This window comes from Sparus aurata, chromosome 12, assembly GCF_900880675.1.
Source record: "Sparus aurata chromosome 12, fSpaAur1.1, whole genome shotgun sequence".
NCBI classification, from domain to species: domain Eukaryota; kingdom Metazoa; phylum Chordata; class Actinopteri; order Spariformes; family Sparidae; genus Sparus; species Sparus aurata.
This window is the reverse complement of record NC_044198.1, coordinates 15,846,598-15,865,413: the sequence shown is the minus strand read 5'-3', so window position 1 is coordinate 15,865,413 and position 18,816 is coordinate 15,846,598. Positions and strand designations below refer to the sequence as shown.

General features: G+C 41.0%; 1 protein-coding gene across 2 annotated transcripts in view; it reads left to right on the top strand.

Moving 5' to 3' along the window:
• gdnfa (glial cell derived neurotrophic factor a) overlaps nucleotides 1–18,816 on the top strand; it is a 51,194-nt gene that overhangs the window by 21,695 nt on the left and 10,683 nt on the right. The window contains exon 3 of one of the 2 annotated variants that reach the window (XM_030436284.1): nucleotides 8,036–8,113. The exons of the other annotated variant lie outside the window; for it this stretch is intronic. Within the exon in view, the coding sequence (XP_030292144.1) occupies nucleotides 8,092–8,113 (22 nt within the window). The 5' untranslated portion in view covers nucleotides 8,036–8,091. The remainder of the gene's footprint in view (nucleotides 1–8,035; nucleotides 8,114–18,816) is intronic. 2 annotated transcript variants of the gene reach the window in all.

The following is an 18,816-nucleotide window of genomic DNA, read 5'->3' as shown; positions in this document are numbered from 1 at the left end:
TACATGGTATCAGACTTGTTCACTGCTCACCCTCCTGTGAGAAGAATCTTGGGAAAAGCACTCAGATAAAAGCCTCCCAATGTTTATCATGTCATGCGCAACTGAGCAGACAGCTGCAGCACCTCCTCTAGCCCCTAATATTTCCATTTTCTTCGTCAAAATCTGGCTTTTGTCACAGCGCTGGGGTTTGTGTGTGTATGTGTATGTGTTTTCAAAGCAGCACAGCGACTTATAAAATGGGTTTTCTCTGAGGATTCAGTCCAGATACCATCTTGCAGGAGGAGGATAAGCCTTTACACTTCAGGGTCACTGCACTTGCAAAGGAAAAAGACCTATCAACATAAACTAGTTTCCAGCCAGTTAGCTTCACTACAATGAATTTTGACATTGTAATACATGGAGGCAGATATGTGTTATTTCTTTGGATGTGGTTTCGGGCTCATTGTTCAACCATTTTCTGGGTCAAACTAAATGTTTGTGATGACCACCTGATTTGCTGGCAGGGTATCATGCATCGTGGGTACAAGGCTTAACTGTTTTCTGCAAGTTGCTAATACAAAGAGAGCTTTCATTAACTCTGTATACTGTATACTAGGACATCTAAAATGTTTCCAAGAAAAGCATATACAGGAGGTGAATTCAGTGTTTTAAACACGCAATTGAAGAATGCCATTCAGTACAATAGTCCCAGCAAAACAAACCTTATTGTAGCTTATAGCATTACTTTATTTTTTCGAGACATGTGAACTTGACTCAGTTACTTAAAGGGATTACACACCTTGTAAATATAATGAATATTGACATAATGTGGTCACAAGGCAGAAGTGTGCAGAGTGTTCCACAGAATGACCCTGTACCTGTGGCACGGGTGGGGGGTTGGTTATATCTCATGCAAGTCACAAACATCCTAACAGATGTGACACTCAAAAATGTATTGCTTTAAAACTTGCTTAAACTACCCACCTTAATAAACACATGCTTGCCTTGCCTTTTTTTTCTATTTCTCACTCTGAACATTGTTTCTGCTCCGCCCATGAAACCTGCCTCGTGTTTTGGATGTTTTCACCCACGATTCCATTTTCACAACAGGTGAGCTGCGTGTGGAGGAGGCTTGTTGTTAATGATAAAGCCTGTCAAAATGATTAAAGCCAAGGCGGTACCATAAAAACAACACACCATCCAGGTGCATTTACAGGGCATGGGTATGCATTAAACATGAGAGGTCACATCACAATCAGCGCATTTGCAGGAGGGGTCTATACCAGAGAACATCTTTTAATCTCTCTCTTTGTTTCTCTGCAGACTAAGTACATTGACCAGTGGACAGCAGGGGCTAGAGCAAGGGGACATTGTCCACTAGTAAATCAGTCGTGGATGGCGTCGTTCTCTTGGATGGATTTTTTTAAAAACCAAAGTACTTGAGCGGCTGTTAAAATACCTGTGTGCCATAAAATCTATGTGTAACACAGCTTATTATGGCACTGTACTGCCACTTTGTCTGACACTATAGCCTGGACAAAGACAATCAAAGCAGCCAGGATGTGTGAAGATTAACTAGTGACACAACTGTCCCTGTGTGGACCAGTAAGATATTATTAATGTCAAATGGTCCATCACAGCTAAGTAGGATGATAATGATGGTGTAATAATACATTTGCATGCATATAAATTCTCACCACAATCAATTGCTGATAAAAAAATAATGTGGGTGTGCAACCCCCGGCCTCTCTTGAGCCCCAAAGAAAGGTGTTGTCACACCCTGATTCGTTTAGAGGGGACTGCACCCAGCTACTCTCATTTAGCCAATAATTCTTCACACCCTGCTACAGGTGGCCTGAATAACCATCCAGTCAACTAACAGGAAATTCACATTGGTACCAAATGTACCTAAGAGCAAGTACCAAAAAATGGGCGACTGCTTGTGCTTTAGTCAGACTAAAAGACTGAATAGGAGTGCTGTGTGTTTGCCTCTTTTGCCTGAGGTAACCCCACCACAACAATCAACCATCCAATTACTGTCAAAATGGTCTGTCACCTCTGTCACTCCCACTGAGGTGTGAAAAGGACAAATGCATCCCGCAAAACATGTTACAACAAAATAGCTCGTGCTGTCCACCCTCAAGGTGTTTCAAGTACCAGCAGTGATCTACTGCTGAATAAATTCAACATGATTTGATTGTAAAATCTCATTCTGCACAGGTATGGATCTGAAAACCATCTTGAGATAAATAGTGGAAAAAGACGTATTGATTTGTCAGGAACACAACACAAATCTTAATGAAGAATATTTATTATTCATTTTAGGCTTCATCACCAGCAGTGCGTCCTCGCCTGGCTTAATTTTTTTTTTGGCGGGTGTTGAGTAAAGACCTCCTCACCTTACCTGCCCTTAGTCAACTACATGCACACCAGCATTAGGGACAGATTAATTCCCATACTGTGTTCTCCCATGTGACAATTGTTAAATCAATGACTAGTCACCTTCACAGTGTGCTCTTTTTACACGTCCCTATATTGATTACTTTTCTACATTACGTAAGTGTCTCAACATCAGCAGCACTGAGGCAGTGGATGGTTAGAGGTACACTCTGAATCCTGGGCCGTCATTAGGAGAACAGTATTATCTAATGGCACAGAGGATCAACTACTCATTTATATTAAGGGCTCCCACAGACCTGTCTTATATGGATTACTACTGATTTGGTTATAGCTTGTGGCACAGCAACTCAAAGGATTGAGAGATTATCGATCAAGCTAACCTCAGTGACACAGTGAACTGTGTCAGAAGCTGCGACAGAGCTTTACGGAGACATTAATAAATTATGGCTCGGCCCGTTACTCCGTAGTATTTACATGAAACCATATGCCTCATGAGAATATCATAATGCCTTCATAATTGTTTTAACAGTACAGTTATGATCTACTGACTGGCTGACATCTGTAATGCTAGTACAGTCGATTTTTTGGAATAAATTAACATATGTTACAGGCACATATCATACATATATTAGCATCGGCATTCAGTATGTTGGCCGACATGTACTGAAAATAGTCACTCAAGTGTATCCCTGTGATTTAAGCTCATATTCATTTTAGCTTGAACATGTTTAGCTTAGCTTCCTTGGTATAGCTAGCCAGCTAATTTTGTTTCAAGCCTCAGACACTGAACACAACTACATTTCAGACATGTGGTGCAGAGACAGAGACCCTTTTAAACCTGGAACCGGGATGTATGTCAGATGCTTTCCAGAGAAGGATGTAAGAGTTGATCTGCCTGCTCCAGACTTTTCTCGGCAGGGTGAAACTGTCGGAGGTTGCCATCAGAACAGCAGAAACCTGTGGCGAAGATTCTGGAGGATTCTCCCTAGTAGGTCAAAAATGGAACTTCACCAACAGCTACTGCAAGCCCCAAAAATGTCAACCTGCAACTTTATGAGCAACTTTACAAAAAAACAAGCCCAAATTTGATAGCTGACCTGGCAACCCTGACAGTGAATCTTCACCTTTTTTAGATGCCTTACATATTGTTGGAAGCAGCCATATGTAGGTGCAGACACAACACCTGCACAAAATGATGCAATGCAGTACAACCAGTACTGCCTTATTGAAGCTCACAAACATTCAGCTTTGTTGTCTAAAAGTAGTAAATTCTAATTCAAGCACCTCACTACACAAAACAGTCAGTGTTGTGGTGGACTGTTTTGTGTAGTGAGGTGCTGCTCTACTCAGCCTCCTATAACTAGAGTCAGACCAATACTCCAATATAATAATAATATAAATGTATTGGCCTATATACTATAATCAAATGTGGTTATCAAACACTTATTTATAAACTGTCGTGTTCAATAACACCAGTGCAGTGAAAGAGCAAACTTGCAAAGAATTTTATTAATTCTTTGCAAGAATTAACATTCTTTGTGTTAATTTTTCTGAATTCCCTAAAAACGGTACATATTGGAAAACATATACACGGATACCTATATATTTTTGCCATACAAAATCTGCCATTTACCCCTGTACCACCTAAAAACAATAATGCACTGTACAGTCAGAAGAAGAAGCAAAGCTAAAACTCATGTGCAAGATTATTCTGTGGGAAATTCTGCGAATTCTGCATCTATCAATTGTTGACAATATGTTGAGGATTAGTTGTTGTCAGAGGATATGTGTGCAGAAACTGGGAGGTGATGATGGCACATCAGACATTGCTCCAGTAATTAATAAGACACCAAACTCTAGGCTCCAACACTTTTGCACATCTGCAGATTACTTTGATAGTTGCAAAAGTGTTTTGACACACCTTGCTGCTTCCTCTCCGTGATGGATTTGCTCCATATCCTCTTCCTCTTCCCGTTTCTATAGCTGTGGTATTGTTTCATGCAGATTTGTTTGTACCAAGACCAATGACCCTGCTGCACTTGCTCTGCAATATCCTTGTCTGGCAGTGGTCACATGCAGTGTACCTCCCATATCCCTCTTGATGACAACTAGAGCCACCGGTACTATGGGGCTTTTTTCGTCTATTTCCTCTAGAGCGTAGCTTTAGAATTTCAGAGCTGCTATCTGGGTGCCAGCATTCATTTTGAGCAGAATTAGAGCAAATCTAAGCACAAACGGGCCATTTGAGTGCAAGGGCAAGGTTTCGAGGAAAAGCATTACCAAATCTGAACGTGAAATCAAGGAGTCATGCTCTCAAATTGGGATACCTCGTTCTTGAATAAAGATGGAAATAACATACCCATACTGTACCAGGGCAGCTCTATGAGTGTGTGAACCTGCACAATGTGAATACACAAACCTGTGTATAGTTTAGGAGAGGCTCCTCCCTCTCATTGTTCATTGCCAGTTGTCAGATGAAAGACCGGACTGTACTGTGAAACTGATATATGTCTTACTCTGTACTCATCGTCAGTAGAGTTCAAAGGGGAAATTTCAGTATTTTAAACCTTGGCCCATGTCGCCTTGACACTGTTCCATATTGTAGCTTCTTCTGATTGTCTTTTGAAGTGGCTCTACAATTTTCTTTTATCAAAAATTGCTTTATTAGGTTTTGTTAAACATGTACACTACTTTCACTGTCCGGCAATTGTATTCCTTGCGGAGGCATATATATAGTATGAAGTTGTAGTTTTGATTAGATTTTCACAAACTTGAAGTTTGAAGACAGATTTGTGGTAAAATATGCAGTACTCAAATATCTATCGTTGTATGTGTATATTATCATGTTTCATCTCATTTGAAGTAAAACACACTTAACGCTGATGTTTACTTTCAACCACCAGAGGGCGACATGATGAACAAGCAGTTTCTCTCTGGAATGTGGACTGTCATACATTTGCAGTAGTTTATTCCATGTTACATTGATGGCTGAGGTTATGCAGCCTTCTGATGTGACAAGAACCATTGAAAATGTTTTGCACAGTTGTTTTGTCAAACCACAGTGTACTTGGCAATCAGTACTGTACAATCAGATGCTGTAGGCTTTGCGAGTCACGACAACTGATTGACACACCTGCTGTTCCAAGAAAAACTAATATGCTAGTGTATCTAAACAGGATTCTCACATACCACCTCTACACCCCATGTACAGTATTTTGTTTCTTCTTAATGAGAAGTTGCTTAAAGTAATTATCTATGACAGATGTTGAAAGGTAAATGGATAAGAACGTAACTGCTGGCACTATCACATCCTTTGGTCCCACGGGTGCGTTACATTTTTTGCTTCAAGTGGGCGAGGAGTAGAACCACTGATGAAGAAGTATCTTTAAACAAGATGAAAGTCACATATACACCTAGGCCTGGAGTCCTGACATTTCCTATGCCACTGCTGCAGGCATTCACTCTTATCTCTGCGCATGATCTGTCAACAGGCGCACCATGTTAATGTTTGGTGATGTTGCCGCATTTTATCTTTTGGCTTTGTTTTGCACTTGACAGCACCTGCACCCAAATCCTCTGCTCACACACCACTGGAATGAAACCACTGGTTTTTCCTGATTGCCACACTCCATGTTATGGATATTCAGTGTAGTACATGACTGATAAAGAAGAGGCTTTTCTTCATTTTCCCGATTATATTGAATTTTTCATTGTTCTCGTTTAGCAAACATTTGTATTTGTTTAATTTTAGCATTTGTTGAATTTCTTCTTAGGTCGATTCTTTCATAGTTGGCACTTAAGTTATAAGTCGTCTAGCCTGCATGTGACTCCTCTCTTTTCACAGCATGTCTTTTCACCAAATTTGGAATTGGAGGACTTGGATGAGTGTGATTGTATATGATCACTTGATACAAATGAGGGATCGAAAGATATTCATGGAGCCGCAATAAGAGACGATGCTCTCATATTTCATATAGAGTTTGCTTCTATTTTAAATATTTGAATATGAATTTAGTAAGTGTACCTCATTGCTCAAGACATCTAGTTCACATTCCAATACCGTTAGCCAAACTGAACTCCTGTGTGACCTTGAACAAGAGCTCGAAGGTTATGGATCCATTTCAAATCAAGGACATAGTTATACACACACACATGCATGGTCACTTATGCATCCAAAGCTGCATTTGACCACACTTATTCATTTCAGCAGCATATGAATGCTGTGAAGTCCTCTCACCTCTTGTGGTTTTCTTATTATATAGTGCAGGATCAGAGTTCAGACACATTACAGATATACTATCTCTTGATGGATGATAAGAGCCATTTATGTCAGGATGTCATGATCAGGAGGTGTAGTTTATGGAGCTTTACTACCACCTAGTGGACCGTGAAGCACAGCACATCTTGCAGATGTACAGTATTGAAGTGGAAGAGCAGTTGTAGGTGGTCTGAGGTGGGCCTCTCCAGTTGTAAATAGTGTTCTGACACGTGTGTGACCACTCCGGTGTCTGTGACCTCTCACCCCTGAAAGCTTAGCTTTACCACCTGGGGGTGGACTGTTCTTGATCTTGCAGCACCTCCAGCAAATTGGCACACAGCCCACTCACTCAGTCTCCCTGTAAAGATCCTCCAAGGTCCACTTTGCCGCGCGCACACACACAAATGCATATGTGTATACGTGTGTGTGCACGGTCCTTTTTAGAAAAACAGCTCCATTACAAAGGTATTTGACGTGGAGGTCTTTGGGACTGTGTAACTCATTCCTGAGCTCCAAGCATCTCATGTTTCTAAGTGTTACTTTTATATCCCTGCTTGTTATAGAGTTTGTTTATATTATAGATGCCTCAGTCAAAACATATTCGAAGTTGAAGCATGTGCACCTCTGTGTAAATTCAGTGTATTATGGTTTCTAGGTGTTCCCATTTTTGTATCGTGTTTCTGGTCAGCTGTCTTTTGTTTCACCTCTGTTGTTTGATCTGTCTAATTCTGAGGAAGCACAATTTTTTACACAGAGCAAGTGAAGACTTGTCTTCACGTGAGTGTAAATTGGACTCAACATGGTAAAACTGGCTTTATCTGTTGCTTATTTTGGGATTAAGCACATCTGGGGTGTGTTATGGCTGAAGCGCTCTCTTGTCTCAGATCCTCTCTCCCTTTCTGTCTCTTTCACTTGCATTGTGCGAAAGCCCAACAAAAGTTGCCATTAAGGCTCTGAAATGTCTTGATGTCCCACATACAAGTGGGAGGTTGCGTGTGCAGCTACTTTGAATGGGACAGATGGTGACAGACGTTGGATGATATAAAAAGATAGTCCAGGTGTGTCATTCAGTGAGCGCTCCTCAGGTGCGTCTTTTCAAGATCTACAAGATGAATTACGGTATCTGTAGCATCAATTTTCTCCTCTGTGGCACATCAGATCCCCCCACCCAACCCCATCACACCCCACCCCACTCTATTCACTCTCACTGACATATCTGATCCTCAACACCCACCAGAGCAATCATTTACAGCCCTTTGATCAGCTTTATCCCTCACTTTAAGAAGTGTTAAAAAAAGATACAGCACCAACAATAGGCCAAAATGTGGCTCACTCCCACTGCTCTGCCTACTGTCTTTTTCATTATCTATTCTCTTTGATTCCCTTGTCCACATGCAGTACAGAACAATGCAGCGCAGGCGGACAGGGTGGAGGCTCATGACAGGACTGGTAACATGATGACACACCAAAGGCTAGGTAAGTAAAATCCCCCTCCGCAGTGGGACATGTGTCACAGCCCAGCCGTGTCTCCAACCTTTTTTGTGGTCCCGCGTCTCTCTTCTTTGGCTCTCTCCCCCTCCGGCCACAACGATAAACCTCCCATCTGCTGTGGGGACGCTGGACTGTCTCCCTCTGAACTGATCCCCCGCAGCAGTTCACCCTTTGTCAGATATGCCGATCGCGTTTCACTTTTGACACCTCTCTGTTTTACACATGCGACAGGTACGAAGGTTCTTCTGTTCTCTGAAGAAATGTATTGGAAATATGATAGTCGTCTCTATCCAAAGCTTTGCCCTCTGCGCCCTTGTCCCCCTGGTGAAAACAGTATTTTTGTTTAAAGAGCAGAAAAACAGTTCTTAAGGAATGTATGAGTGTGTTGATCCTCACGAAGAGGTGGATAATTGACCCTTCGTCTGACCTATTATTCACCACAAAAGGTGCAACACTAAACTTGCCATACAGGAACTGAATGTTTTTGAAAGTTGTGACCCTGTACATTCACAATCTCCTCTTATTTTTTCATAGAGCTGGAGCTCATGATTATTTTCATCATTGATAAATCTTCCAATTAATTTCAAGAATAATGAGTCAATTGTTTAGTCTATAAAATGTTAAATAAATGAGAAAGTCACAATTTCATACAAGTGCTGTCTTCAAATTAAGTCTTCTGTCCAACTAACTGGAGCTGGAACAGTTAACCAATTGAATAATGAGTTAACTATTAAATTAATCAGAAATTATTCTGACGAGTGATCAGTTGGTTTAGTAATTTTTAGATAGACTTTTTGTGAAAGACTGACATTTTCCACCATAGTCTGACATTTTATAGCTGAAACAACTCATCGATTAATTAAGAAAATTATTAAAGATTTATAGACGATGAAAATAATCGTCTGTTGCAGCATCCCAACCAATAATCCAAAAACGAAAGATTCCACATTTTCTATCGTAAAAGACGAGAAAAAAACACAAATCGTCACATTTAAGAGGCTGATGCTAGCAAATGTTTGACCTTTTTGTTTGACTTAAAAGATGAATTGATTACCGTTGGCAACAAATTTTCTTGCGATCAACTAATTGTTGCAACTTTATTTTTTAATGCAATAGAGTCTGCAAGATTGTAGCATCTCCTTTGATATCTATCAGTATGTTTTATATGCATCTGTCTGGTTATCTATCTGTCACCTTTCTGGCTACCCATGCAGCTATATATCTATCTATGTGTCACATCCATTTGTGAGGCTGTCATTCATCCATAGTGTTTTCAGCTGTTTCAGTGCGTCAACGGTGTTGCTGGTGATTCGACAACGCAAACTCGCACATGCCGATTGTTAGTAACATGAGCCGACTCAGCATCCTAACCTGCAGCGAGATCGCCTGTCACAGGTCAGAAAGACAGCTGTAGTGTTTTCAGACTCGGGCTTAAACTGATAAAGTGTCTTGGAATGGGAGCAATGTATGATGTGAAGCCAGATTATCTTGTTACAGTCAAGATAAAGTTCATATGTTGACATGTGTCTCAGACGGAGGGGACTGATATGACACCAGCAATCGGATTCCAGCAACAGGGGTTAAAAAGTAAAAGTATGATTTTAATTGACGTCTTTAAAATTATTCAGTTTATATGCAAGTGTTTTATGAACCTGACGTTTTTCTTTTCAAAGCTCACAAACTGTTTTTCCCTCTCTTCGAAGGACAGACAAAAGTATGCCCAGAGCAATTCAACATCTGACACCTGAACCTTGACCTATGAACCCAACCGTATACCTCCAGATACTTCAGCTATCATGTAGACTCAAAACAACTAATGTAAAAGAGATTCCTCTCCACCCTGAATGACTCACTGCCTTGTCGCGTCCTTGGCACTAAACACCTGAGTCATTGCCAAATAAACCTGACCTCCATATTCTGATAATGATGATTACATGCATAATTATCCCAGCATCCTTTTCTTGATTGTCATTAATTTATCAACAGCTCACACTCTAAAGTGTTGACAGTAATCCCTGTAAGATCCGACATGCATACACGGGTCCAATACAGGTTTAAACATGAATTTAAACTTCTCTTAAAGCAGCTAAATATTTATTCATGTACAGTAGGTATTAAAGGGGTTTAAGTTGGAGTCAAATAGCATGTTTACTCTCCTTTTAATAAGATGCAGTATCCACCAAGGTTACAATAAACTGTTTAATTAGTTCATATCTGATATCACATGACAGCTGATTTAATCTGGGATCCAAGGATCCACCTACACAACTAGAAGCAGTCATTAATTTATTTGACCTTGGAGGCAAATTAACACTGCCAGTAGACTTTCCCATAACCTCTCCTCCAAAGTGAACTGATTAGATTATCATGGTATTACATCCAATTGTCTCTTTGTGAGCTCCTTGCTGTTTGTTATTGTAAGCCACTTGTTATGGGCTCTTCATGAAACAAAGTTCAAGGTTGCCGCCATATTTGACTCCTTTCATTACAAGCGTGACTGAGGAGTGTTTGTCTAGTGGTAGCGGACTGAATAACAATACGCGCTAATACTCCTGTCTGTAAAGTGTTGCCTTCGTCATGTAATTGAATAGAAGTGAAATATGAAACAGGAGATGCCACATCCTGTTAAGCATAATCATGAGTCATATTTCTCAGGGCTGGAAGAGTTCACCTCCCTTTCGTTCACATCTGCCCTTAATGGATTTGGACCGCCTGGCACGACCACGAGTTTATACATTTTAACATGGGTGGCCCCAGTTAAAATCTGAACTCTTAACCCTAAAAGTGTGAAAGCCATGTTCTACACATGGAGGGGTGCTTTTGTATAGCCAGTTTGCAGTATTTGGGTGTGAGTGCATGTGAGTGTTTGTAAGCGTTATCGTACAATGTGGGATTATAACTTCAGCCTGGGGTCTAATATACAATCTGCTCCACCTGGCCAGCTATAACCCAGACTTGGCATATTTGTCATGAATTAGCTTAACTGTTGGTGTGTATTTTGTAATTACCTCATCAGAGTATTTCCCTTCTCCACTGGAAGAACGTGAAGCTCTTTAACTTTTTGTGCAAAACAGTTGCCAATAAATCTGCAGCTTTAAAGTAGTTAAAAGATGTATTTGTTTGGCCACGATAGACTAGCAGCTCCCCTTGTTATCCTGGGCTAGAAAATAAGGACTGCCCCCTTGCCTGAGGTGAGTGAAATGCCGGATCTGGCTAGTAGATCTAGCAGCGCTGATGCTCAATGGGTAAAGTCGTAAAACTGAATAAACCAAGATTAAACAAGTTGTTTTTTCCCTTCCCATCTCTTTTAAGAATTTCACATGAGCTGAAGCACGAGCAACATTTCAATTATACCACAAGGATGCGGGCGAATCCCCAAATACGTATTGCGCAGTTTACTGCAAGTACTAAAACAAGTGGGATAATATGGGGTTTCGTTTCAAATGCGTATCAAATTATCTTTCAAGAGCCGACAGCATCTCGATTGGATTTCAGCAAACAGGGCTGCCAACAGCCCCTCCTCCAGGGCCTTGCTGTTGCTTGTACGAAACATGAACCTTGAGGCACGTCAGGTAATCGCAAAACACACTGGCACAGTATATCATGTTTCAAAAAACAGCTATGTCGTTATTTGGTAACAGCTAATAAATCAGTCAATTTGTTATTTGCATAGTCTTTATTCTGAGCTAAACACAGAGATGAATCAATCGTCTCGTATGACTCTGTGGGAAAAAACACTCATAGCTTTCCTTAACTGAGCCGAAGTTGGACCTGTTATGGTGATATTATAATAATATATTAAGCAGTCCAGTCAAATGAACCTCATCTTATTAATGCTTTGAATTGAGACCGGACATTATGCTACTTACATTAGTAGATATGATGGACGGAGGCAATTTTCGCCAGTTCAAGGAAACAAAAATAAAATGTAAACTGAGTGTGATGAAAAATGCTCCCATGTTAAGTCAAAATTATGAGTTACAAAGAAATCTAAATTATTTTAAATCTCATAACTGTGACTTTTATCTCACAACTTAAAATGTTTATCTCTTAATTACGACTGGAAATAGATGTATTTTTTAAATCAAGGCTTAGTTTTCATCAACACAACCCAGTAATTTGAATGCAGACATCTCAGGGCCACATGTTGGATTGTATGAACTTGCTGCAAATCACCATCTAGACTTGACGCACACTATGCGTAACTTCTGCCTCACAATAATTACCAAGCATGTAAAGCATTTTCACCCTGAGCTAACGTCTGCAACCATAAACAATACTGCGAACCCAGCTAATCAGCAAAGAATTAAGGAGACGCTGCCAACTTTGCCATCCAACGCTGAGAGAGGTGTGTGCAGCAGAGTCAGGATTGTGATGTTTGCCGCATGCAGTAAGTGTCATGACTTTGAGCTGCTATGTATAAAAAAAAAAATGTTTGTAGGTTGCATCACATGTTTAATGATTTGCAGATGGATTTATGTTTTGTTTTTGTAATGTTTGTGTACTGAGGTGGGTCACATATACTGATATTGAAAAAGTGCAGTGTTTATATCTTGTAGTCTGATTTTAAAGGACTTTCTAAATAAAATGGAAATTTAGATTTATGTTACTGCTTGTGATAAATGATGAAACAGTAGCCGTGTGCAGTCATATCGAATATTGAATTTGCCATACGTTAAGATGCATCGAGAATCGTTGTGCATTCGAATGGTTGAAAAGGGAATCGTAATCGAATCGTGAGTCCAGTGGAGATTCGCACCTCTAGTGTGAGTCAGTGTATCAGCTGATTAATCTGAGAGCAAGATTCCTCTCTCATATTTACAATTCAAGCAACTTTCAAGGTGACTGCACTACGTGATTTACATCAAAGTGACCATGTGGTCATGCTGCTCTGATCAACTGTCCGGTCTGCTGAGAGAGACATAATATCCTCCGGGTATTACTGACAGGGAGCATGATATGTGTGTGTCCGTGTGTCGCCGCACTCATTTGTGTGTGTTAGTGTGTGTCACTGTGCCCGTGTGAGTGCGCGCATTTACACACAGGCCCACGTGTATGAGTGTGAATGTGTATGTGTGTCACAGTGTATTTATGTAAGCGGCTGACATAAATACATCAAGGGGAACACACAGCTGTCTAGTGCCATGTTTCTTAGGGGTTAGGACCCGAAATGGACTGTGGGACCGTTTCTGTTGGGCCACTTCAAGTTCCTTTCAGTGAACTTGGTTCCCAGGGCGAGCCTCTGGCAGACTGGTCGTCTAGCACTTTCTGCAACGAATTTGCAGCAGGAGAGGAAATACGGACTTAGCAGGTCCCACTGCACCACCACCGGATGGCTGCAGTGAAAGGGACCTGCTCTGATCTCAACACATACCAGGCTGGATTAGAACAGGGAACCAGAGCAGAAACAGGATCTCACCCGCTCTGCTATCACTCTCTAACCACTGCCGCTCCTTCCCAAAGACATCCTCAACACTTCCTTCTCCAATTAGTGTGACCTTGTTACGTTGGGGACGGGGAAGCTTTGTGAAAGTCAAGACCAAGCTTCGTGCATCACACTTTTAGCAGAGCCGCCCAGTGAGCAGGCTTGAAGGCTAGAGGTTACAATCAAAATAGCTCAGTTCAAATCTGTAAACTGATCCAGATACATAAAACAAACGGACAACGAGTAGCGTAATCGCGTCCCTTCCCCGAGGGAGCTTTTCATCTCCGCTCAGTGGTTGTGATCAGCACTTACCCGGCCCTGTTTGTTTAGTAACATAGTAGGAGGAGGCCCCTGCGGGCGCTCTTTGAATGCTAAAAACCGTAAAGCCGGCATAGAGTCTGACACTGTGCCACCTTGGGGAGGAGCACAAGTATCCCACATGTCTCCTCTTCGTTGAGGGGCTCCACTGACAGCTGCTGAAAGTCAGGGTTCAAAGTCACGGCAGGTAGATATGAGCGGTCGGGATCAGAGGCTGTCGAGGGCAAGCAGCGAATTAATTGACCAGCTCTCGTCAGTCCAACCACAGACACCCTTGCTGTGTCTCAAAGCATAGTGTGATGCGGATGTTGGGACATATGGCGTACTATACAATACATGATACACGCATACATTTCCTCTGAAATTCCTTCCTTGAATCCATCTTTTGTCCCGCAGACAGCTGGACACAGTTTCAGGGTTTGGGCAGTAGCCAAGATGCTTCTCAAAGTGTCCATCTATGTCTAAGAAGCAAGCAGCAGCGGTGTTATAAATGCTTACACAGCAATAACTTTTTTACACAACAGTAACGAAGGACCTTGAATTCATCATTTCCACCATGACCCAATGAAGTCACTGGTCCGTGGGAGAGAGCTTGCTGGATTCCCATGGGGTGATAATTCACCCTTGGCCAATAAGAAGTTGTTCACACAGTATGCAGCTATAGCAAGCTAAACCTTTATTTATTGACCCTAGAGTGTTACTTCCTATCAGGCAATATAGCTTAATATGCATGCCACACTCTGTAAAGCAGTAGAACCCTTTAGAATGTACATAATGCATATATACATAGTGAGATGGGTCTAAAAGGACATGTGGGTTTTTAAATGGCTCCCCTGTACACATTTAGTATCTGTGTCTGAGAGATTTAACCTTCCTTACTTCCTCCCTTCTATTTATAACAGTGTCATAGTCCTGCCTGCACTTTGATAGTACCAAGTGATCTCATTTACACACACTTGCTCACACGCACAGTCACACACACACTTATGCGAGCGCATATTTTCGCACGCATACAATCTACGTGAGAACGATGCCAACAAATACTAATGTTTGAGCAATGACAGAAACAGATGGAAATACTGCACTGGATGCCACAATGGCTGGGCATTTGGCAGCGGGCCATATCTGAATTGTAGCATGGCCTAATGGATCAGCTGAAAGCTATGCCGATCCTTCAGTATCTGTTCTGACTACCTGCTCGCTGTCTCTGCGTCTCTTTGCCAAGGGGTGATCCGGGGGCTCAGTGCCCACTGACAGCTGAGCTCACACTGGCAGACAACCGGCACTTCTGCCCACAACTACATGCAGAATACAAAGTGAGAGGCCAGAGTCCTGATCAGCATTAAAGCCAAAAACCCTGTCATGTGGGGTTTGAGCCCCGATGGCAGGAAATAAAAGAGCCTTGTAATAAATTAGGACCAGAGTTTGAAGTGATGTTGTGAAGATATTCAATTTCGTCCACCTTTGAAAATATTCACCTTGCGATAATAAAACAAATCCATACACTCTCAACACTCACAAACTGTGTCAACATACGTTTCATTAAACTGCTAATGAATAGATTCAATCTGTGCAGTGTTGTAATCCATAGTTTACAGTTGTGGCCAGATGCTGATGGTTATGCTGGCCAACTGCTCTTTTCACTCGAATAACCATGTAATTAGTTAGACGCACACTACAAATATCAACTTACCTAATGCAGGACAACAAAGTAAGAGCTATTTCAACATCTCACTTGTTTTGGCTCCGTATTTCTAACAACTAGCTTCAAAACAGAACACACATTAATTTGTTCGTGTGCAGTATCTGCATGGTTTGACTCTGTTTAACAGTACTCTATGTTGAAAAAGAAAAAAACGTGAAATTTTAAAACACTAGTGAGCAGGTAAAACGGACGTAAAAAAATATTCTGTTGGAATAGGATATTCAAGGATTTAAAGATGCACTATATAGTTTTGGAAGATAAATTCAAAATCTGAAAATGATTGCCTTATTATGTATGTACACTATTAATAGGGTAATAATAAAAAACTCAGAAATACTTATTTGATATAAAATACTTTCATAACTGCAAAAACAAGCAGTCCTCAGGGGGGAATAAGGTCCCCAAAACAGTGTTTTGAAGCAAAAAAAGGTGGCTACTAGGAGCTCTGCAAGTATAAAAAACGCATGACTTTGCGTTGTTCTGTGATATAGTTCACCATGTCTATATCTTGTGCTGTAACTAACCTATTAGTTTGTATATTTGTAATAGAAACAATATAATATAGTATACTGAAAACACAATTTTTAAAGGAAAGAAGGATAGAAAAATAGAAACTTACATACACTCATACAAAGTGAGGGAGAAAATTACACAGACAGTTCAAAAGCATGTGCAAAACGACAGCAGGTGTGCAAAGATAGTGAGTTCAAACTACACTTAACAAGCACACACTGATGAAGTTGTATTCATCTCACCCTGAGAATGTCTTGAGATGTTGGGAACTCAAAATGTTAATCAACCAGACCGCAACAATGCTTTAAATGAATATGTCAGTATTTGTTTGTACCGTCGGGTTATATTTATGGCGTCGTCTTCCGGAGGGAGTTGCGCAGTGTTGAAATCTTTTATTCATCGAAGACGACGTTGTGAAGTTGGAGCGAAACATGTCGAACAAGCCTACAGCTCCCACATCTTTATTGCACGTTACATGCAACTGTGACTCATAGAATCAAGAAGCGGAAAACACATAAATCTATCGTTTGTCACATCTCTTGGACCTGAAACACAATGATATAAACCAAACGACTCGTTATCAAGGGATGGTGTACACACAAGACGACAGGAGAAGCAAAATACAAAGAGAAATGTGAGACATTTGCTTCAGATTATTTTTTACAGTGCTACATAAAATCGCACCAGCTGCAGTGGTCGAGATTGTTTGTCGGAGAATTATTATATGCTCATATAAACTCTGTGGGGAGTCTGATATTTCCATCTGAGGGCCTGTCAGTGCTCTGTGGAGGCTCGACATAAAAAATTGAGGTGCTTGTCCCGGCGGTGGCGCAAATAATGAAGGAGCGCTCTTCTGTGTGAGTGACGAGTCTCTTCCTCACACCCCATGTGGTGGTGATTCGTTCAGCTTACTCATGTTTCTCCTCCAAACAAATTAATATTTATTATAGTCACTCAAGTATTCAGCTCTGGGGACTTATGACACCCCTCAGACTGCGCAGCGCTCCCCACATAAAGGAACTCTGTAGGATGGTTCTATTTTTGGTGACCATTATCTTCACAGCTCTGCCTGTATGAGACAGAGAAGAGTCACAGAGGAATCCTTTGGTGACACTGCCGCAGATATCAATACACAATATAGCCTCTGTCTGGCCTTTCTCTGAGCGAGGCGGCGCCCTTGCTTGAGATGTCGCACACGGTGACGTGTGAAATAATATCTCCTTGTGAGATCTGCTGCAGTTAGTCAGCCGTTAGTCAAATGCAGGCTCCCTTGTAATCCCAGACAAATCGTCATAATGAAGAATTGAGGAATGTCGCAGAATTGATTTTGTTCATCAGTCCCTGACTTTTGCAGCCCAGCCATCGGAGTATAATGTCGGCAGTTAACGTCGCTGCAAACCACTCGTATGTTCACAATCTGTGCATGTCACACGTAAAATATTGACATTTCTGTGATTCTGTACGTCTCATGTCACGTTCACATTGCAAGCTTTCATATCAACAGGCCAAGCCAGTGACCACAGTTCAAGACTGCATTTGAACATTGCCAAGTACGAAATTACTGGACATCTTTGATGAGGCACCGTGTCGTTTCAACATTTTTAAGCGTGACATCACTGGATATTTTTAAGGAGACCTAAGGGCGATTTCTCTGCCTTGTACGCAGCAACAGAAACTGCACATTTTGGACAAGCTGTTGGAACATCTCCGGCAATTTTTGTGGCCGATTATTTACCCGATTTAATCTCTTGGCCTGTAAAATGTCCACCACAGTTTCTTAAAGCCCATGGGGCATATATCTGTTGTCAGTGAAAAATGCGTTGGAGCCAGAACAGTGATAATTTAAAATCACTCATTGATTATTGTCGGTGTTAATTTAGTGACTAATTGTTTAAGCTCCAATAATGCCAACTTTTTCAAATTCCTCTACAAATGCAATTGAGGTGATTTTCAAAACATCTATAAGGTAAGTGGACAACAGTGTATGCACTGAAATGTAATTAAGATGTAATGTATGCATGTGTATACAATGTCATGCTTTCCAAGTATTACCATTTACATCAGTTTCCATGTACAAACCATCAGACTGTAACAGTACATGTGCTTTCATTGTATCTCAAGAAATATTACATCCTTTCTTATTCAAAGACATTTGATGTATACACTTGAGTCCACAGGGGTTTGATAGATACAACACATAAATAAGAAAGAACAAAACGTGTAATAAATCTAATAATTTATATGAGATTACTTCTCAGTTGATTTGTTATTTTAAGTGAGTAAATTTGACGGCAGACATAGTTAAGTGGAAGCAGATTTCGATTTCTCCGGCTTCGCTTCAAGTCGCAAGATGAACTTCACATAACCTTGAAGTGACGTAGCGTGCTGACAGCAGTGGCTCTGCTTTCAGACGACTTAGCCTTTCATTATAATGCACGTGTTGCCAGTTCACATCAGATTCGTGCATTTGAGCTTGTTTGTATACTGTAAGTATGATTTCCTTTCATCCATTCTCCTTACCTGTTTATTCCTGCTCAGAGTAAATGGGAGCCTGGAGGCTATCCCAGCATGCACTGGCAGGGAAAACATTGTGGAGTGCCACTTTCAGAACAGATTAATGTTCTTCTTGAACCAAAGCTAAGAAACAAATTGGTTAAGTTGTTTTTTTTCATTTCAGTTATAGAAATACACTGAGTGATTATGCTGTGTTTGGACTAACCCCTGAAG